The sequence below is a fragment of the Aspergillus glaucus genome (genome assembly GCF_001890805.1).
Source record: "Aspergillus glaucus CBS 516.65 unplaced genomic scaffold ASPGLscaffold_22, whole genome shotgun sequence".
Taxonomy (NCBI): Eukaryota; Fungi; Ascomycota; class Eurotiomycetes; order Eurotiales; family Aspergillaceae; genus Aspergillus; species Aspergillus glaucus.
The window spans coordinates 1-19147 of NW_019170474.1; the positions used below are offsets into that span (position 1 = coordinate 1).

The window sequence follows — 19147 nt, forward strand, 5'->3', positions numbered from 1 at the left end:
CAAAGGGACGATGAATGGGGATTGGAAGCATTGGAGGAGGCAATTCGAACAGGAGAAGGATAGCAGGAAGGGTAGCCTAAGCTGGAGTCAGCCTAGGCCGCACCCATTCCGCACGAAACACAAGGAGAGCACTGTGCTCGAAAGCCCTGCGCAAACAGGCGGTCTGGGGCGAGGAAAAGGATCAGAAAGAGTATGGAAGGGGGCTAGTGCCCCAGGAACTTATAGGGATAAGAGACTGTAGAATAGCTAACGGCCTCAAGTCCACGGATAATGGTCTGTCATAGCTCTAGGGCTCGGTATGGACAATAAACTTGATTAAATAATAGTGCGGTTAATCATGGTACTACCATCCTTTGCATGGGATTCCCACGTTCCGTGATCGAAGTAGCGGTTCCATGAGTTGCTCTCGTGGGATTGCTCTTTTTCTGTTGACGGACCAGAAGTGGCCTTGTCACCTTGCCCAGCTTTGGAATTTTCTTGTTCTTTATATTGTCGTTTGAAAACAGCATTGGCAGTGGTTTTTTAGCATATTCTTCCATGTGGTGCGAGGTAAAAGGGCGACTGGGAAAGAAGAGGAACGCGTCGTAGCGATCAGTTTGGAACAAGGACTACCGAGACCGTGCATTTTCAAGGTATTTTCAAGGTCGTCGTCATCATGTGAAGTTATCAAGAACCTTTTGGTGGAGTATGCAACCGTTGATGTGCAGGTGACGATCGAGATCCTTCTGCGCTCATTGCTTTAGGAGGGTGGACAGTCAACGGCGGAGACTGACGCATCATCGCTGTGAGCAACGATTGCCGTGATACATTGCCCGAACGTGAATCTGCGCACTGGAAGAGCTTATTCTCGTCAACACTGGATCGGCCACTTTCGGTGATGGAGTTTTCCCAGTCAGAGGAGTCATCATCATTGTCGATTAAACTTTCGAAGACCTCTTCATCATCTGGCTCGATAGCGTCGTTGTCATTGCAGATGCCTTCTTTGCTCGGTTTGATCATCCTTGATTCCACCTTAACATCGAAAGATGCGGATCCACTAGAAGGACGTGACAGAATCAGGCTTTCGGATAAGGATTTGCGTAACCGCGCTTCGCTCACAGCAGCTATATGTTCATCAAGCGAGCTTCCATCACTCCAAGACGATCCGTTCGAAGTAAACATTTGATCTTTCCTTTTCATCGTATGAACTTCGGGGTGAGCTGTGCATTCAGCAAGCAGAGTGTCATCTGCGAGTGGCGGATGTAACTGGTAGGAGTAAGAGATATGGGAGGGAGAGAAACCGCGGATGATACTGGATGACTTCATGAGACCGTTTGAAGAAGCTGGTGGTATCTGCTCCTGCTCTCACTCACGTCGGAGTCTAGCATATGAAAATAATTTGGAGGAGCCGCATTCTCTGGGTGAGTTGTGGTTGAGATGACGTAAAGGGTAGAGTGACGTCAACCAAGCGAGCAGCTGCTGGACTCTTGAGAGATCTCTCCACCCTATTTCAGGTATCCCACCACCTCTATCGAACAACTCAAGCCCGAGCCCGGACAAGCAAATGACAGCCCCATCCCCATCCCCAAAACGAATCAACCTTCCAACAGTCAAAACCATTCACTCTCCATGCTAGGTTATAGCCCGTAGTTTTGGGAGCTCCAATGCAGAATGCCTGACTCCAGGGGACATGGATGAAAATGATTGTTCCAAACAATATGCAGTTTGACCAGTAGATTGTTTTTTGAACTGTTCTTGCCTATCAATCAGATTGACGAACTCAGTAAATCAGTTGGATAAATCCATACAACGATCTCAGGCTCTCAACTTTCGACCCCAACAGTCTAATCGCCAAGTACAGGAAGAAGTTGGGCCTCAGCGGTGAACTCCTCTACAGTGATTGATTGTCACGCAAATCGATACCCTGCAGATGGAGCCCTTCCGATTACCATAGGCCCATGTCATATTTATGGAACTCGAATGACATTAATCCGGCCAGGTATAAGAAGGACGGGATATTTATGACTCGTACGATAGAATAGATCGTACAGAGCGACGCGTCCGCTCGATAAAATTTGGTGTGGCTTGGGAGAGGGGCACATTACTGCCCTACTATCAACATTTTTTGAGTGAGTGGCTGGAGAGAGTATATGACATCGGTATAATTCCACCTCCAGTTGAAAACACCTCCAGTTGAAAAAAAAAAAAAAAAAAAAAAAAAAAACGCCGCGGGGGAATTATGGGGAATACCTGGAAACCATTTTTTTTGACTTATATAAAACCCCCATGAATTCCACAGTTGACTGACTCTGCAGTAAAGCCGACTGATCGAAAAACAAAAGAAGATACATTTCAAGACTACGATGATCGGAACATCTCTCGCCGAGTATATGTTTATTCGTGCCTGCATCCTATTCCTACACAATATTGCCCCCACTAGTGCCTTGTTCACTATTTGGCTGCTACTTCGCCCATTTCTACCCCAATCTATTCAATGCTATCGCATTCCCTTCCCTATCGAAGTCTGGCTTGCGGCAGAGGCAGTATTTTTTACTGGGGTCTTCCTACCACTCAGATACAGCCTCCAACACTCTGCGATCTATCATGAACCAATGTCACAAGAGCAAAGAGAGAGGCTATTTAGGTACTGCAAGAGCAATTTAGGGGATCCCAAGAAATACTTCAGTCGCTGGCTTATGGTCACAAAGAACGACCACATAAAGCGCGAAAATGTCAAAGATTTTATTAAATGGGCGTTCTTTCATCCTGGGCAGGTACAAGAACATGAGCCTGAGGTTGAAGCCTACACGAGAGATATGGAGAAATTGCTTGGAAGGGAGCTGCCATCAGGAAAGAGCAATGTGAAGGGTTTGGGACCAATGCTGAATGAGGTTGATGGTTTGCATCGTAGTCTATTGTGGTACACTGTATGTTCACCTCCCTTTTGGTCATTTTGAAAACTATGAGATGCTCACTACGTTTTGCCTTTCCCCATAGTGCGTGTCTCTGGTCGACGCTTGGATGTATTGCTCGATGTTATATAATGGGTTCCATTTCCATCGCACCTCTCTCCTGTGCTTTTTTACCCTATTTCCCTTCCGTCCTCTCACGTTATTCTCAGCTCACCGGTCACCGGTCAAGCATCTCACATACTGGCACCGACAGCATAAATCCAAAATAAGGCTACCTGTGCTGTTCATACATGGAATTGGTGTTGGACTCTACCCCTATACAAATTTCCTGCGAGAGCTTGCCAAAGAATTGGCGAATGACAGAGATGACAATGACGAGGTTGGGATTATCGCACTTGAGATCATGCCAGTGAGCTCTCGCATAACTCACTCAGCACTAGATAAAGATGTTATGACCCAGGAAATCGTGAAGATTATCAAGCACCACGGCTGGACCAAATTCGTCCTTGTCTCTCATTCTTATGGTTCCATAATTGCCACGCACCTCCTTAAATCTGTTCTCGCCACTTTGTACGTTGGCCCTGCCGTCTTCATTGACCCAATCTCATTCCTCCTCCATCTGCCTGATGTTGCATACAACTTTACGGCCCGTCAGCCAGTGCGGGCAAATGAGTACCAGATATGGTATTTCGCAAGTAAGGATATAGGTGTTGCGCATACGTTGGCGAGGAGGTTCTCCTGGAATGAGAATATAATCTGGAAAGAGGACCTTGGGCTGAACGAAAACAACAATCAAGGAGGAAGGAATGTTACGGTTGTTTTAGGTGGCAAGGATTTGATCGTGGATGCTGAAGCGGTGGGACAATACCTCATGAGTTCTTCATCAGAAGGAACTCTGACAGCGAGCAAAGAGGCAGCATCTACTGGTAGTGAAACCAGAGAGACGCAAAATGCATGGAAAAGGAAGCCGTGGGTGGGTTCTGGGCTCGAAGTATTGTGGTATGAACATTTGGATCATGCACAGGTTTTTGATCGGGAGAAGACTAGGAGACCTGTTATTAAGGCGGTATCTGTATACTCGAACAGAAGCTGAAACCATGGCGTTTGGGAACTACATTTAAAATTGTGTGTGCAATATTAAGTCTGGAAATTATAAGATTTTTTTTCTAGTACAACGGCACACTTTCTTGTCACTCTGCATACTTTCTTGTACAGGGAGTCCTGAAACAAAAGGTTTTTGCTATAGGACACTTCTGATTGTTAGGAACAATGCCTTGCCACAACACAATGCTCTTCTGCTCTGAGACATACTTTCTTGTCTCAACTTATGTTTTCTTGTGCTAGGACGCACATGTACTCTACCCTATCAATATTTGGCTCCTTCATTTTCTGCTGTCAAAAAAGGAGGTGTGTTTTGGTGCCATTGAAGAGAACACTCTGCATCGGCAAAAGTGGAAACCGTTCAAAACACAGCGGCGGTACCGCCGCTATGTCGCCGCCATATCTGGAACATTCAACAGCAATCCAGTCAGTCAAGTCTGATGAGCAAATGATCTTCTCGCATATTTGCATCCAATTGGGATAAATTTTGTCCGCCTCATAAACAGGTGAGCATGACGCAGGCTGAAGGCCCCTGGGATCCGCCATTTCGACCTGTACATTACGAAATCCTCTATTCAATAGTACCCCGTACATAGTTTGCGCTGCAATCAGTCACTTGTCCACCTGGTTGCGCGCTGCTATCACAAGCACAGTTGGAATGGCGACTTCTTCCGGCCAGTACTTGGAAAGACGATTGCATATAGTCACTTCAGCATCCACGATTGCAAAATGACCTAATGCACTTCGGATATCTTGGAGCAATGAGGGCGTCTCAGTCACGACAGCTCTGAGCTGGTTGGGGAGAGTTCGACCTTAAGCACGGGAACTGCGCATAGTAACGGACCACCTACGCGGTAATCCTCATTTATTAAGGCACCACCTGGTGCATCCCACGACTCCTAGCTTCAACCTCCACCGCGAGAAACGATAGAGGAGCCTAAGCCTGAGTCCAGGGCGCTAGACCCATGAGTTCGGAGCTTTCGGGGCTTGAAACTTGAGCCGCTACTTGGAGGGGTAGTGGCTGTTGTTTCAGGTGATGCATAACTGAGAACCGATGAAGCGCTTGACGACATGACGACTGATACGCGATATTCGTGCTGAGCAGGAAATGGTATGCTATGAACGACTAAACGGTACAGAAGAGAATACCGGCTACAAGCTGGGATACAATCCGGCGACAGACGGCAATATGTAGCTGGTCAGCTCTCAATGCAATTTTTTCACTGGCTGTTATTGTATACTTGACATGGTGCGTCATACAGTAAATTGTCCTCAGTATGCAGTCAAGCGGTCTCAGGTGGAGTGGGCTGTCCCACGAGGGTGAATGTGCATATTATTGCTGTAACTTCCAGGAAGCAGTCTTTGACAGCACGCCAACTTTGGGTTTATATTCATCACTCTCCCAAACGCGAGAAAGTGCTGCGGGCTCGCCGGACTGCAGGGCAAATCCTGTGATCTAACCTGTGCATAGTAACAGAGGATGTGGTGAGAACGGACTCTGGGTTAGTGATTATCCACTCTATACTGAGCTAACTCCATCTAAAGCGTTATCGCATGCTAAATATGCCTTGCTGGGATATTACTGTCGTTTTGCGCTGCCAAACAGTATCTTAAATCCATGCCCTACTTCGGGCTTGATGCTGAAGACACCTCAGGCACCAACGCCAACTTATCCGCATCTGACTCCGGCCGCCTCCCTTACGCTAACTATGCCAATCGCAAGACATCAACAGAACCAAAATGGTGGATAAACCTCCTGTACGAATTCATTATTCTACCTATATACTCACTCCTTAACCCAATACTAACTACATGCAGTTCCCCGACTCCGACGGTTCCTCCGACTTCGATGAAGACACCTCCACCCTCCCATTCCCAGAACCCCTCTCGCGCGCCTCCTTCCTAACCCCCGACTTCGACCCGGCGCAATACCTCTCCTCCCTCCGAAACCGCCACCAAAGCCTCGAAGACCTGCGCCAGGAACTGCGCGACCTAGACCAATTGCTCAGCAGGGAATTGCTCGATCTCGTCAACGAGAATTACCAGGATTTCTTATCGCTCGGGAACGCATTACACGGTGGTGAGGAAAAAGCCGAGGAAGTTCGCGTCGGGCTGTTGGCGTTTCAGCGGGATGTGAATGCGATCAGGGATAAGGTTGAGGCTCGACGGGCTGAGGTGGAGGGATTATTGGGGGAGAAGAAACAGTTGGGGAAGGATGCGAATGTTGGGCAGGCGTTGTTGGATGTTGCGGAGAGGATTGAGGAGCTGGAGCAGCGGTTGATGATTGGGGAGAAGAATAATCAGGGCCAGCGCGAACAGTCGGATGAGGAGTCGGATGGTTTCCTGGAGGAAAGTGATGAGAGTGAGAGTGATGATGGGCAGGCTCCCCAGGGCACCGCGGCTTCTGTCTCGCTGAAGCGACTCGAGAATCACATCCAGAAATACGTCGCCGTCACACGGCTATCTGCGCGCATTGGGGATGATCACCCATTTCTACTCAACCAACAGCCGCGGGTAAACAAGATCCGATCCGCTGTGCTTCACGACCTTAAGATGGCTCTTGAACAGGCTAAGAATGCCGGCGAGAAACGTGATGCGAAGATGTTATCGGTTCTCAGTCTCTACAAGTTGATGGGTGAGGATCCCAGTGCAATAACTGCGCTGAAGAATCTCAAGTTATAGACTGCGCCATGATCCGGGTTCCTTGCATAGCGGTGGCGTTTGGGTTCTAACTTCTTTTCATTTTCATGTCTCGTCCGTAGACAGGTATATATCGCAAAAACTCATTACCGTGATACACCGTTCCCTTTCCTAAAATAACATAATTTGTACACGCATGAAATTGTCAGACATGAAAGACTATTTTACACACCACGCAAAGCCGTGGCATCTGGCGAGTCATCCGACTTGAACTCGCCATTCAAGCTGAAGCCAGCACCGTGCGTCGAGCTCAGCACCTAATAAATGTTAGACATGCCATGTGATTCAACTCTGAAGACAACTCACCACTTCATAGATCTCCTTAACAATGCGGTCGTTAAGCCCAGACGCATCCTTCTTGACCTGGTCAATGGTTGCCCGCAGGTTGTCACGCAACTGTTCCGGGGAGAACGCCAGCTGACCAATGGGTATCCGGATCACGGCATCTCTTTCTCTGTAGATCGTACCGCCCCGCAACATCTCGACTCGCGATGCCACATCTTCAACCACAGTACCCGTCTTCGCACTAGGCATCAACCCCCGAGGACCAAGGACACGACCCAACCCGGCCTTATTCAACGCAGCCAAACTGTCGGGGTGGCAGATGAGGCGGTCGAACTCGATTTTACCGTTCTTCACGGCGTCGAAAACCTCCTCTTCTCCGACAAGGACTGCTCCTGCTGCGCGAGCATCCTTCTCGTGCTTTGTGCCTGACGGGCAAACGACACAGATGCGGGATTCGGTCTGGACGGAGTGTGGGAATCGGAGCATGTTACGGATGACCGGACCGTCCTTCTTCGTCTTTAACCGGATGTGGATTTCGTATTTCGAGACGGTGGGCTCACGACCGACTTCCATCGCACGGATATACCTGGTAAAGTCAGTCTCCGTCGACAATCCGGAGCCGGTAATCCACAATAATTCCATACCTCATGGCATCGCAAAGAGAGAACTGCTGCATATCCTTCAAATCCCTCTGCATAAACTCCCTGGCACCCTTCTTCGGCTTCGCCTTCGCTGCCTTCTTGCCCTTGCCCTGCGCTTGGGGGTTATTGCTCTTGGCTCCACGAAGTTGCTGTTGGTAAAAGGTCGAGAGGAATGGAGCCATTGGACTCTGGCGAACTGCAGGTCGACATGACGACAAAATACTCCTTGCCGCGGAGGGCAAGGCAGAACCGTACGAAGACATGGTGCTGAGATTGCGACACAGCGTTCGGGCTCTTTTTGGCGACGGGGAATGTTTTCTGCTCCGAAGCATCTCTCTCGGACCTGGGTCGGATAAACATAACGCCGGCGGAACCACCCTATGCCATTGCCCCTCCAACTTTTTCTCTTCTTCCCCGCGACGACAAGACTTCTATTCATTCTTCATTTGTCCTGTGCGGATTTCGTCGTCAGGATGTCTTGTCGGCTTACTTTGGCCTCGCAGGCCAATCAGGCCGAGTTGCTTCCGGTGCTTCTCGTTGCTACCTCCGTCAACGCCGCACGCCCAACCCCGGTGATTGCGATCAACTACGAGAACACTGCTCTTCTGCACGAGGGCGAAAAGGCCATTGTGCAGTTCACTGGTGCCAGTGGCTCTCCGGTCTATGGTACTGAGAAGGCCATCCAGGAGCTGCGTGCCAATTTCCCGTTCCTCAACAGCAAGGATGAGAAAACCGTGAGTCACGCTTCCCCCAGTCTATACAGCGCGTTTTTCTGACTCTCTTCTGTACGATAGGAGAACCAATGGCTCTCTCAGCTCGTCTCGTTTACCGTCCTTGACTTCAAGGCCGTCGAACCTCTGCTCCAGAAACTCGATGCTTATCTCATGCTTCGATCTTTTGTCGTCGGCTACGCGCTCTCTACTGCTGACATTGCGCTCTGGGGTGCCGTCCGAGGAAACCGGGTCGCTATTTCTGCTGTCAAGAAGGGAACGCTCGTGAATCTGACTCGGTGGTTCCGCTTTTTGGAGGAGCTTTGCCCCTGGGCCAGCTCGGCCCTTGAAGGCTTGACCGGGGCAGCCAAGGAGAAGAAGGGCAAGAGCAGCCAGGGCGCTAACTACGACGTTGGCCTCCTGAACACCGACAAGGGAGTTGTGACCCGTTTCCCTCCTGAGCCTTCTGGATATCTCCACATCGGTCACGCGAAGGCCGCCCTTCTCAACGACTACTTTGCCCACGAGAAGTACGCCGGAACCCTCCTTGTCCGTTTCGATGACACCAACCCCTCCAACGAGAAGTTGGAGTTCCAGGATGCCATCATTGAGGACCTTTCGCTCATGGGTATTAAGCCCGACAAGATGAGCTACACCAGTGACTACTTTGATGAGCTATACCAATACGCTCTTCAGATTATCCGAGAAGGAAACGCATATGCCGACGATACTGATAAGGAGACAATGGCCGCCCAGAGATTTGACGGTCTGCCCAGTAAGCGTCGTGATGCCTCGGTTGAAGAGAACCTTGCTCGCTTCGAGGACATGAAGAACGGCACTCCCGACGGCGTCAAGTGGTGTATTCGTGCCAAGATGTCCGTTGACAACCCTAACAAGGCCATGCGTGATCCTGTCATTTACCGCTGCAACCCTGCGGAGCATCACCGCACTGGTCCTAAGTGGAAGATCTACCCCACCTACGACTTCGCCTGTCCCATTGTGGACTCTCTTGAGGGAGTTACGCATGCTCTGAGAACTATTGAGTATCGTGACAGAAACCCTCAATACCAATGGATGATCGATGCTCTTAAGCTCCGTACCGTTCATATCTGGGACTTTGCTCGCATGAACTTCGTCCGGACATTGCTCTCTAAGAGAAAGCTCACCAAGCTTGTCGACCATGGCGTCGTTTGGGGATGGGATGACCCTCGTTTCCCCACTATCCGTGGTATTCGCAGACGCGGTATGACCGTTCCGGCTCTTAGGGAGTTCATCCTGAGACAGGGACCCAGCAAGAACATCATCAACCTTGACTGGACTCTCTTCTGGGCTACCAACAAGAAGTACATCGACCCGGTTGCACCGCGCCACACTGCTATCCTGAAGAAGGATGCCGTCAAGGCTATTGTCAAGGGTGCCCCTGATGCTCCATTCATTGAGGAGAAGCAGAAGCACGCCAAGAACGCTGCTGTTGGTACCAAGAAGGTTGTCTTCAGCAACTCGATCCTCTTCGAGCAGGAAGACGCCAAGACCTTCAAACAGGATGAGGAGATCACGGTCATGAACTGGGGTAACGCCTTCGTGCGCAAGATTGAGACCGACTCTGCTTCTGGTCTTGTCACCGGACTTGAGCTCGAGCTCCACCTGGAGGGTGATGTCAAGAAGACCGAAAAGAAGGTTACTTGGTTGTCCACTGAGGGTCAGGAACTGGTCCCTATCGAATTGGTTGACTTTGACTACCTTCTCAACAAGGACGCTATGCAGGAGGAGGACAAGCTGGAGGATGTCCTGAACCCCAAGACCGAGTTCCGCGACGACGCCGTTGCTGACTGCAATGTCGCTGAGCTGAAGGAGGGTGACATTATCCAGTTCGACCGCAAGGGCTACTACCGTGTTGACCAGGCGTACTCGCCGGGCAAGCCGGCTGTTCTGTTCAACATCCCTACCGGCAAGACTGGAAAATAAATTAGTTAATGAGCGGATGCTACCGATGATTGATGAGGATATACGAACGTCAGAACAAGATATCTCACTCCGTATGTAGAAAATATATATTCATGGTTTGGTATCATATCAGTTCAAGATTACATTAATTTGGGCTTTTTAGTAGGGATATTGAATCTCGCAACCGATCAGATGCCGTTATCCATGCTTGAATCTGTCTGCTCCGGCGAAATATACATGTAGCAAGGGTTCCGACACTTCCGGATCACGGCGGAGACTAGTTCCAAAACTTCATAATTCTATCATGACGAGATGTTTTAAGCCTCTTCAACATCACATTCATGACGTCTACGGGTGGTCGACGGCCGTTATGGGCTGTCCGGAAAGGGAAACTGGTCAGAGTCGAAGCAACCCTCCGTTTTTATACTTCCACGGCAATCGATTACGAGACAGCCTCAGAGTGAGGAACCAATTCGGGGCCACAATTCATTAAGAATCCTCTTGACAACCACTTAGGAGCAGTTGAAGGGCGGTTGTATCTTCCGATGTGGTCCCGTGACCGCGGAGGCCCGGATCTCCCGGCCCGCTCAACGCCAACGTCCCACGGACCACACTCTAATCCCAGCATGCCAATGACACCTGCAACCACCAATTCCTCGCACTGAACCACGTCTGGCGTTACATGACTTGCTTCTCCTCGTTCGTCGTCTCCTGTCAGCTTGTCCACGGTTTCTTTCGGGTATCCTGCCGATGGTAGACATATCCATACCGCGGGTCTTACAAAGTCAATTGGACCAGTATGGATATCTCCGGAACGACTGGAAGAATGAGAAAGGAGGATGACGGTTCATGCAAGGCCATTAAATGGCCCATCAGCCTATTCTACGTCATGACACTGTAGAGCTCGACGAGAGTCACTGACTTCCCGGAGTCCCGGGAAGCACAAGAAACGCAGCGATATGCGCACCAAGCAACTTGTTTTTCTTTTGTATACCCAGCCTTGCCGGTAGCTTTCTAGTCTCAACGTCAGCATGATAGTCTGATAGGATGGAACGCATTGGCTCCGGGTAACGATTGACTTCAGGGTCGTTGCCCTGTAACTTCTAATAGCGAGACAGCAACTTTCTGTTCCTGTTTTCCCACTGGGTGGTCATAATATCGTAAGGAAAGTCTTTTCCACCCAACGATCGTTTCTGACTTTCTCTTCTTTCTTTTTCCCTTTTTCTCCTCTCTCTTTGCTTAATCCTTTCCCGCCCATTTTGTCGTCAGAGTGTGTCTGGCGGAGAGTGCAGTGCAGTGCAGTGCAGTGCAGCAGAGTGTATTGAGCGAGGCAGCCAGTTTGAACTATCGTGTTGCCGCGGCAAGTGATTGAAAAGAGACAAGGATGGCCCAGCAAGGCAGCTCCGGCGGTGACGTCGAGCGCGGAGACGCCCCCAGACGGGTCTCCGAAGCTCCCTCGAGACGTATCTCCCGAGCATCCATCAAGGAGGACTGGGGCCAACTCGACGAGTATGGCAAGCTTGTCAAGTACGTCTCGACCTACCGCGAGGCGGGTGAAGGAGACGGACACGCGCCCGACGAGGAGGAAATAGAAAAAAGGCTTTGGTACGCTCCTTGGAAGACGCGAAAGGTGCTTGTCAGGAAGACGGGTGATAATGCGGGCCAGTTTCCTGATGAGTGGCGTATTACGGATATTCGGGAGGGTTTGCCTAGTAGTGAAGCCCCGAATCGACGTCGGCGATCGGGATGGAACGAGTTGACTTCTGAGAAGCCGAATCCGATTGCTCAGATTCTGTCCTACTTCAGAGGTCCTATTCTTTACGGTAAATCATCACATTCTACTAGCCATTCCATTTGGACTGTCTCTAACTTGTTTTCCAGTCATGGAATTGGCCGTTCTACTTGCTGGTGGTTTGGAAGACTGGGTTGATTTTGGTGTGATTATCGGTATCCTGTGTCTGAACGCTGCTGTTGGTTGGTACCAAGAGAAGCAAGCTGCAGACGTCGTTGCCAGTCTTAAGGGAGATATTGCCATGCGTTCGTTGGTTATCCGTGACGGCAATGAACAGGAAATTCTTGCTCGAGAGCTCGTGCCTGGTGATGTGGTATGTAGCAACCCCAGAAAGGGTGCCGTTCTTCTCGGTGCTGACACAATGATAGATTGTTATCGGTGAAGGTCAAGTTGTACCCGCAGACTCCAAGGTTATTTGCGACTACAAGGACTCCAATGGCTGGGAAGAATTCCGCGCGCTGCAAGAACGTGGCGAACTCGAAGAAAGCAGCTCTGGCTCCGAGGAGGAAGAAAACAAAGAGGTCAAAGAGGGCGATGGAGATGAAGAAAAGAAAGAACAGGAGCAACAGAAGGCCAAGAAGCGAGGCTACCCCATTCTGGCTTGCGACCATTCTGCCATCACCGGAGAGTCTCTTGCTGTTGATCGTTATATGGGAGAGACTGTTTTCTACACGACTGGTTGCAAGCGCGGCAAGGCTTATGCAGTTGTCCAAACTACTGCGAGATACTCCTTCGTCGGGCGTACAGCCACTATGGTCCAATCGGCTCAGGGTGCTGGCCATTTTGAACTTGTCATGGACAACATCGGTACTTCTCTTTTGATTCTGGTTATGGCCTGGATTCTCGCTGCGTGGATTGGTGGTTTCTTCCGTGGTCTTCCGATTGCTTCGCCTCGTCAGCAGACGCTCCTACACTACACTTTGGCTTTGCTGATTGTCGGTGTTCCTGTCGGTTTGCCTGTCGTGACAACTACCACCATGGCTGTCGGAGCAGCTTATCTGGCTAAGAAGAAAGCTATCGTGCAGAAGCTTACTGCGATTGAGTCTTTAGCGGTATGTCACTATATCAATTGGACACTGGACGAGACTAACGCAATAATAGGGTGTCGATATCCTGTGCTCCGACAAGACCGGTACACTTACGGCAAACAAGTTGAGCATTCGCGACCCATATGTGTCCGAGGGTGTTGATGTCAACTGGATGTTTGCTGTGGCTGCTCTGGCATCCTCGCATAACATTGAATCGCTCGATCCCATCGACAAGGTCACTATCCTTACACTGCGACGCTATCCAGGAGCCAGGGAAATCCTCCGCAGGGGATGGCAAACAGAAAAGTTCACCCCATTCGACCCGGTCTCCAAGCGTATCGTGACCATCGCCACATGTGACGGAGTCAGATATACATGCACCAAGGGCGCTCCAAAGGCGGTTTTGCAGCTAACAAACTGCTCCCCTGAAACAGCAAGCGCCTACAAGAAAATGTCTACTGAATTTGCGCGTCGTGGCTTCCGTTCTCTGGGTGTCGCAGTTCAGAGAGAAGGCGAAGAGTGGACTCTTCTCGGTATGCTTCCGATGTTTGATCCGCCTCGCGAGGATACGGCGCAGACGATCCACGAAGCTCAGAACCTGGGTATCAGTGTGAAGATGCTTACTGGTGATGCTCTTGCTATTGCCAAGGAAACTTGCAAGATGCTGGCGCTCGGGACTAAAGTGTATAATTCGGATAAGCTGATCCATGGAGGTCTCAGTGGTGCCATGGCAGGTGATCTGGTCGAAAAGGCAGATGGCTTTGCCGAAGTTTTCCCTGAGCATAAATATCAGGTGGTCGGAATGCTCCAGGAACGTGGCCATTTGACTGCAATGACCGGAGATGGTGTTAATGATGCGCCGTCGTTGAAGAAAGCTGATTGCGGTATTGCAGTGGAAGGAGCTTCTGAGGCAGCTCAGTCTGCTTCGGATATTGTCTTCTTGGAACCTGGATTGTCGACTATCATTGACTCGATCAAGGTCGCCCGACAAATTTTCCACCGCATGAAAGCCTATATCCAGTACCGAATTGCCCTTTGCTTGCATTTGGAGATCTACCTGGTCACGTCCATGATTATCTTGAATGAAAACATCCGTGTCGAGCTGATCGTCTTCCTGGCCCTCTTCGCCGACCTTGCGACTGTTGCAGTGGCCTATGACCATGCATCGTTCGAACTGCGACCCGTCCAATGGCAACTTCCAAAGATCTGGTTCATCTCCGTCCTCCTCGGTATCCTGCTCGCACTGGGAACATGGGTGGTCCGTGGTACCATGTTCCTACCCAACGGCGGTATCATCCAAAACTGGGGTTCCATCCAAGAAGTCCTCTTCCTCGAAGTCGCGCTCACAGAGAACTGGCTGATTTTCGTCACACGAGGAGCAGACACATGGCCGTCAATCCACCTCATCACCGCCATCCTGGGCGTCGACGCGCTGGCCACCATCTTCTGTCTGTTCGGTTGGTTCAGTAACGAAGACATGCCTACCAACCCGCCAACGTCATTCGTCGAGACCCGAAACGGATGGACTGATATCGTCACTGTCGTCCGTGTCTGGGGCTACTCGCTCGGCGTGGAAATCGTCATCGCATTGGTGTACTTCATGCTAAACAAGTTCAAGTGGCTTGATGACTTGGGCCGGAAAAAGCGCGACAAGGGTGATCTCTGGATTGAGAACTTGCTCGCTCATCTGTCGCGTCTTACAATCGAGTACGACAGAGAGGGAGAGCCAAAGGGGCGGTACTATCTTGCTGCGACCAAGGAAGAGGAAGAGATGGAGTAAAGTATGGGGTGTCAAATTATGCCGGCCGGGAACACATATTCTCTTGTTGGCTTTCAGAATCCCTTTTTCGTTAACTATGTGTGTTTTGCAATATGTTACATTTGATATCACGGAGTTCGAGTTTGGTGGAAAAATGGTTTATCTAAGGTATACTCTACTACTACATAATCCCTAATATCTGGTAGTTCTATTGGAGTTAGATAGTTTAATTAATATATATACCTATGTCGGTTTGTTTTAACCTTTGACAACTGTTTTATGTGTAATTTCTTGTAGATTCACATGGATATCATGTGACGGTTACTCGAGGTCAATAACTGCCCGTTTGCGAGACTCGCAACCTTCCATCCTTACCACAATCCTCGGGGAATTATTTGCTCTATCTCTTGGTATGGAGACAGAGTGAATCAACCTACCTTCCATCAGCCATCCAGCCTCGATTCTCTCGGTTGCTCTCTATTTAGCCATGGAAACCAAAACATCAAACCCGTTGTCATTGAAGGTGCTCTTCGGCCATCATCTGAGCGAGAACGACGCAAGTCTCCTCCGTCAATGTCTTGAACTCATCACGCGGTATTCTGGTCCAGGCTTTTCTGTCGTCGACAGTATAAACAAAAGCAGCCATGAAGCCTCTACAGATAATGGTGATGAATCTCCTACCCTCGATACCACTTCATCCTACTGACAACAACCCATATCCCAGATCTCATCAACCTATCAACAACCACCAACCCACTCTCAGGCCTACAAACCATAACCAATATGCTCTCAGAAATCGGACAATCCAAACTCTCCGACGCCCTAGACCACGTACTCTACCTCTGCACCGAAGACCGCGAGCTCGGAGGCCAAGGTCTCAGTCCTACACGTCCGCTTACAGACGCCTATTGTGAGAAAGTACTGTCTCTGGTTGATTCGTGGCTATACGCTAGTACCCATGAGCAGGTTTCTGGTATAGAGTTGAGTACTGCTGAGAAGCGCCGGCCTATGACACTTTCGGAGAAGATTTTTATGCACCATATGCTTCCGGGAAACAGGCACGCTGGGCTCAAGGCTGGGGATGTGGTACCGGTGTCTGTGGATTGGGTTCTTGCGTCGGAGGTATCTTGGAAGGTCTGGCAATTCTCGAAGAATGACTTGCTTCGTTACACTGATAATGCTACTAGGGCATGATGAAAACAATCAACGAAGTCGGTGCCACGCAGATCTGGCGTAACGACCGGTTCTGGTTAGCCGCAGATCACATCGTCGATCCAAGAATTGAACATCTTCCGAAGGTTAAGGCACTGGTTGATAAGTCAGAGAAAGCGCAGAGGGATTTTAAATTGACGGATTATAAGGGAAAGAATGTATGTCTTGCGTTGCTCAGTTGTATGACTAAACTAATATCTCGGTTGATTAGTACACCATCCTCCACACTGAATTCGTTCGGGAAAGAGCCCAACCCGGAATGCTCCTAGTCGGCTCCGACTCACACACCTGCTCTTCCGGGGCCGTGGGTTGCCTTGGAATCGGACTAGGGGCTGCAGATGTAGCAATGTCACTGCTTACTGGAGCTTCATGGTTCAAGATTCCAGAGTCGATCAGGATTGATATAGTAGGGAAGCCAGGGTTTGGTATTGGAGGGAAGGATGTTATTCTTCATATACTCGGACAGTTGAAGCGGAATACTGTTGCTGCGGATAGGATTGTGGAGTTTGGGGGGCCGGGTGTGAAGTATCTTTCGTGTGATGATCGGTTTTCTATTTGTAATATGTGCACGGTATGTCTATCCACTTGTTTTCAGAAGCTCTGCTGATATGACTAGGAATTCGGCGCTATAACAGGAGTCTTCATACCAGACCCAGTCGTGCAAAACTATATCAACCGTCGAAAACGAACCGTCTACAAGTCCTCACCACTATATTTCCACCCCGACGACAACGCCCAATACGCAGAAACCTTCACCATCAACCTCACACACGTCCAACCCTACATCGCCCTCTACCCCTCCCCCGATAACATCATCCCAGTCAAAGACTGTTCCCCAATAGCCTTCGACGGCGTCTTCATCGGAGCCTGCACCACAACCGAAGAAGACCTGATCCTAGGCGGACTTGTCCTACAAGTCGGATTACAGCAAAGCCTACCATTGAAAAAGGGAAAGAGGCATGTAGTGTTTGGCTCCCTTCCAATAGCTAAACGGTTGCGGGAATTGGGTATCACGGAGATTTATCAGGATGCTGGGTTTTGGGAGTCTGCTCCGGGATGCAGTTTTTGTGTTGGAATGGGGGCTGATCAGGCGGGTGTGGGGGAGACGTGGCTTTCGTCACAGAATCGGAATTTTAAAAATCGGATGGGCAGGGGTAGGTTACGTTGACTACTTCTGGATATGAGTACTAACACTGCCATTTAGGATCGTTTGGCAACCTCAGCTCCGCAGCTGTTGTTGCAGCATCGAATTTCTCAATGTCACTAGTCGACCCATCGCCTTTTCTCGTGAAAGTGGACAGAAGCTTATATAAAGCCTTAACGCGGAAAAATACCGTTTCAAGACAGACTGACACGGTTGTATATGTCGAGCCCAGCGTTCCGAGGCCGCAACCCAGTCAGCAGTCCGTAAAAGCAGATTTTGGCGTGGACCAGCAGACGCCTGGTAATCACACATGGATAATCTCGAGCAAAATCCAAACCCTCGGGGATTTTATCGACACTGACGCAGTGAGTATACTCTTACCTTTTAATAATATCCGGGTACTGAGAAGAGCAATCAGCTAGCACCAGCCGAATACCTCGTCGAATGCGAAACAGACGAAGCCCTAGGCCAGCACTGCATGGAACACACGTTCCCTGCGTTCCGAAGTTCCGTCAAAGCAGGTCGCCAAGTCATCGTGGCAGGTGAGAGCTTTGGATGTGGGTCGTCTCGTGAGGAGGCGCCTAGGGCTCTTATTGGTATGTTCTTGTTTTCCTCCCTTCCTACTTTTTTTTTTTTTTTTTGCTTTTGTTAACAAGTTGAATGTGTGATAGGCCTCGGAGTAAAATGCGTAATCGCCAAGTCCTTCGCCTTCATATACGGCCGCAATCAGCCTACCCTAGGGCTTCTAGGGATTACGATACAGGATGATGCGTTCTACGAGAGTGCAACGGATGGCACCGAGATCATAATTGACGTCTACTCCCGGGAAATCACCATCGGAGAACAGAAGTGGAGCTTCGAGCTCGATAATCTAGAAATTAAAATGCTGCAGAACAAGGGTCTGGCGGAGGCTTATAAGAAGTTTGGGAAGGGTGTGTTTGATAGTTTGTGTGAGGTGGACGCACGTACGGGAGGGTCGTCGATGGAAGCTAAGTCTATTGATCCCTCGCTGGAATGGTGATTATGTACTTTTCTCAAAGCATCAGAGGACATCAGTAATTCCAGGTTCCATTACGTTCTCTAATATGCTTCAATTGAACCTTGCTAAAAAAGAAAAAATGCGTAGTCTCAAAAAAATCTAAATCATCACAATTACCCTCAAGTGCAGCAATATCCTTAACAAACCCCACTCCCACCATCCACCGATCCCATCCCCTATACACTCCTATCCTGCGAAAACTCGGCGCCGGCCTCGCATATAACTCCTTCAACCTCCTCAACCCATCCAGCACATCCCCAGGAACCCTCTCACTCTCCAACCCAAACACCCCAAAAGCCCTCGTAACCGCCGCCATCGGCGCCCCATGCCAAACAACCAATTCCTCAACCACACTTTCACAAATCATAGGCTGGAAATCCCTCCGCCAAATTTTTCGATACAAACCGCCGACTTCGTTTTCGTTGATAATGCCCTGGGAAGTTTGGTGAGCGCGGTAGTCGTTTGTTGAGGGGCAGGTTCGGGGTGCGAGGATGTCGTGTTTTGCTGCTTGTGTGCGGGAGTGGTAGTCTTTTTCTTCATACTCGATGAAGTATTCTAGATCGGAGGGAGTGAAGATCCAGCCGGGGTCGTTGTTATTTGGGATGAAGTTTACTTTGCAGGTGCCGCATAGCGCGATTCCATTATCAGGAGAATAAGGGTTGTAGTTTAGGAGGCCTCTTTGGGTGAGGTGGTTAAGCTTGATTTATCAGTACCGTCTCACTTTGTTTTATTTATGGGCAAGGGCAAGGGCGTACGTACGTTTTGATAGTCCCAGTCTACCACAAGGGAAATATCTGGGGATGTACCGGTGCAGGCCCAGCATTGGTTTTGGGAGAGCAGTTTTATTTGGTGTTTGGCGGTTTTTGTGAAGATTATGTAGGGGTTTGATGTAGATGGCATG

At 49.6% G+C, this 19147-nt stretch overlaps 9 protein-coding genes across 9 annotated transcripts; 6 read left to right on the forward strand and 3 right to left on the reverse strand.

Moving 5' to 3' along the window:
* Positions 1-254: 254 nt before the first annotated feature.
* On the reverse strand, positions 255-1502 carry ASPGLDRAFT_51045 (uncharacterized protein). The gene has a single exon (XM_022547443.1). The coding sequence runs from the start codon at positions 1303-1305 to the stop codon at positions 667-669; it is 639 nt and encodes a 212-aa protein (XP_022397329.1). The 5' UTR covers positions 1306-1502; the 3' UTR covers positions 255-666.
* An 840-nt stretch (positions 1503-2342) lies between these two features.
* Positions 2343-4038, forward strand: ASPGLDRAFT_156361 (uncharacterized protein; the record flags this gene model as incomplete). The annotated part of the gene is made up of 2 exons (XM_022542373.1): positions 2343-2906; positions 2977-4038. 2 exons carry the CDS (start codon positions 2343-2345, stop codon positions 3982-3984), a joined length of 1572 nt encoding a protein of 523 aa, XP_022397330.1. The 3' UTR covers positions 3985-4038.
* A 1511-nt stretch (positions 4039-5549) lies between these two features.
* ASPGLDRAFT_817367 (COG2 family protein) lies at positions 5550-6986 on the forward strand. Its single transcript, XM_022550131.1, has 3 exons — positions 5550-5597; positions 5648-5750; positions 5811-6986. The coding sequence occupies exons 2-3, from the start codon at positions 5733-5735 to the stop codon at positions 6672-6674; spliced, it is 882 nt and encodes a 293-aa protein (XP_022397331.1). The 5' UTR covers positions 5550-5597; positions 5648-5732; the 3' UTR covers positions 6675-6986.
* On the reverse strand, positions 6857-7881 carry ASPGLDRAFT_69126 (mitochondrial 54S ribosomal protein uL1m; the record flags this gene model as incomplete). Its single annotated transcript, XM_022549328.1, has 3 exons — positions 6857-6949; positions 6999-7563; positions 7622-7881. The coding sequence occupies 3 exons, from the start codon at positions 7879-7881 to the stop codon at positions 6857-6859; spliced, it is 918 nt and encodes a 305-aa protein (XP_022397332.1).
* A 210-nt stretch (positions 7882-8091) lies between these two features.
* ASPGLDRAFT_28677 (glutamate--tRNA ligase GUS1) lies at positions 8092-10293 on the forward strand (the record flags this gene model as incomplete). The annotated part of the gene is made up of 2 exons (XM_022543778.1): positions 8092-8352; positions 8413-10293. The coding sequence occupies 2 exons, from the start codon at positions 8092-8094 to the stop codon at positions 10291-10293; spliced, it is 2142 nt and encodes a 713-aa protein (XP_022397333.1).
* A 23-nt stretch (positions 10294-10316) lies between these two features.
* On the forward strand, positions 10317-10882 carry ASPGLDRAFT_51049 (uncharacterized protein). Its single transcript, XM_022547444.1, has 2 exons — positions 10317-10364; positions 10436-10882. Exon 2 carries the CDS (start codon positions 10577-10579, stop codon positions 10763-10765), a length of 189 nt encoding a protein of 62 aa, XP_022397334.1. The 5' UTR covers positions 10317-10364; positions 10436-10576; the 3' UTR covers positions 10766-10882.
* A 774-nt stretch (positions 10883-11656) lies between these two features.
* ASPGLDRAFT_134209 (putative plasma membrane H(+)ATPase) lies at positions 11657-14872 on the forward strand (the record flags this gene model as incomplete). The annotated part of the gene is made up of 4 exons (XM_022541274.1): positions 11657-12095; positions 12154-12377; positions 12433-13116; positions 13166-14872. The coding sequence occupies 4 exons, from the start codon at positions 11657-11659 to the stop codon at positions 14870-14872; spliced, it is 3054 nt and encodes a 1017-aa protein (XP_022397335.1).
* A 372-nt stretch (positions 14873-15244) lies between these two features.
* acoC (aconitase family protein) lies at positions 15245-18313 on the forward strand. Its single transcript, XM_022547445.1, has 8 exons — positions 15245-15516; positions 15576-15985; positions 16039-16221; positions 16275-16634; positions 16680-17217; positions 17268-17572; positions 17626-17803; positions 17879-18313. The coding sequence occupies exons 1-8, from the start codon at positions 15339-15341 to the stop codon at positions 18226-18228; spliced, it is 2502 nt and encodes an 833-aa protein (XP_022397336.1). The 5' UTR covers positions 15245-15338; the 3' UTR covers positions 18229-18313.
* On the reverse strand, positions 18260-19146 carry ASPGLDRAFT_38655 (uncharacterized protein; the record flags this gene model as incomplete). The annotated part of the gene is made up of 2 exons (XM_022544974.1): positions 18260-18943; positions 19006-19146. 2 exons carry the CDS (start codon positions 19144-19146, stop codon positions 18260-18262), a joined length of 825 nt encoding a protein of 274 aa, XP_022397337.1.
* Position 19147: the final 1 nt, after the last annotated feature.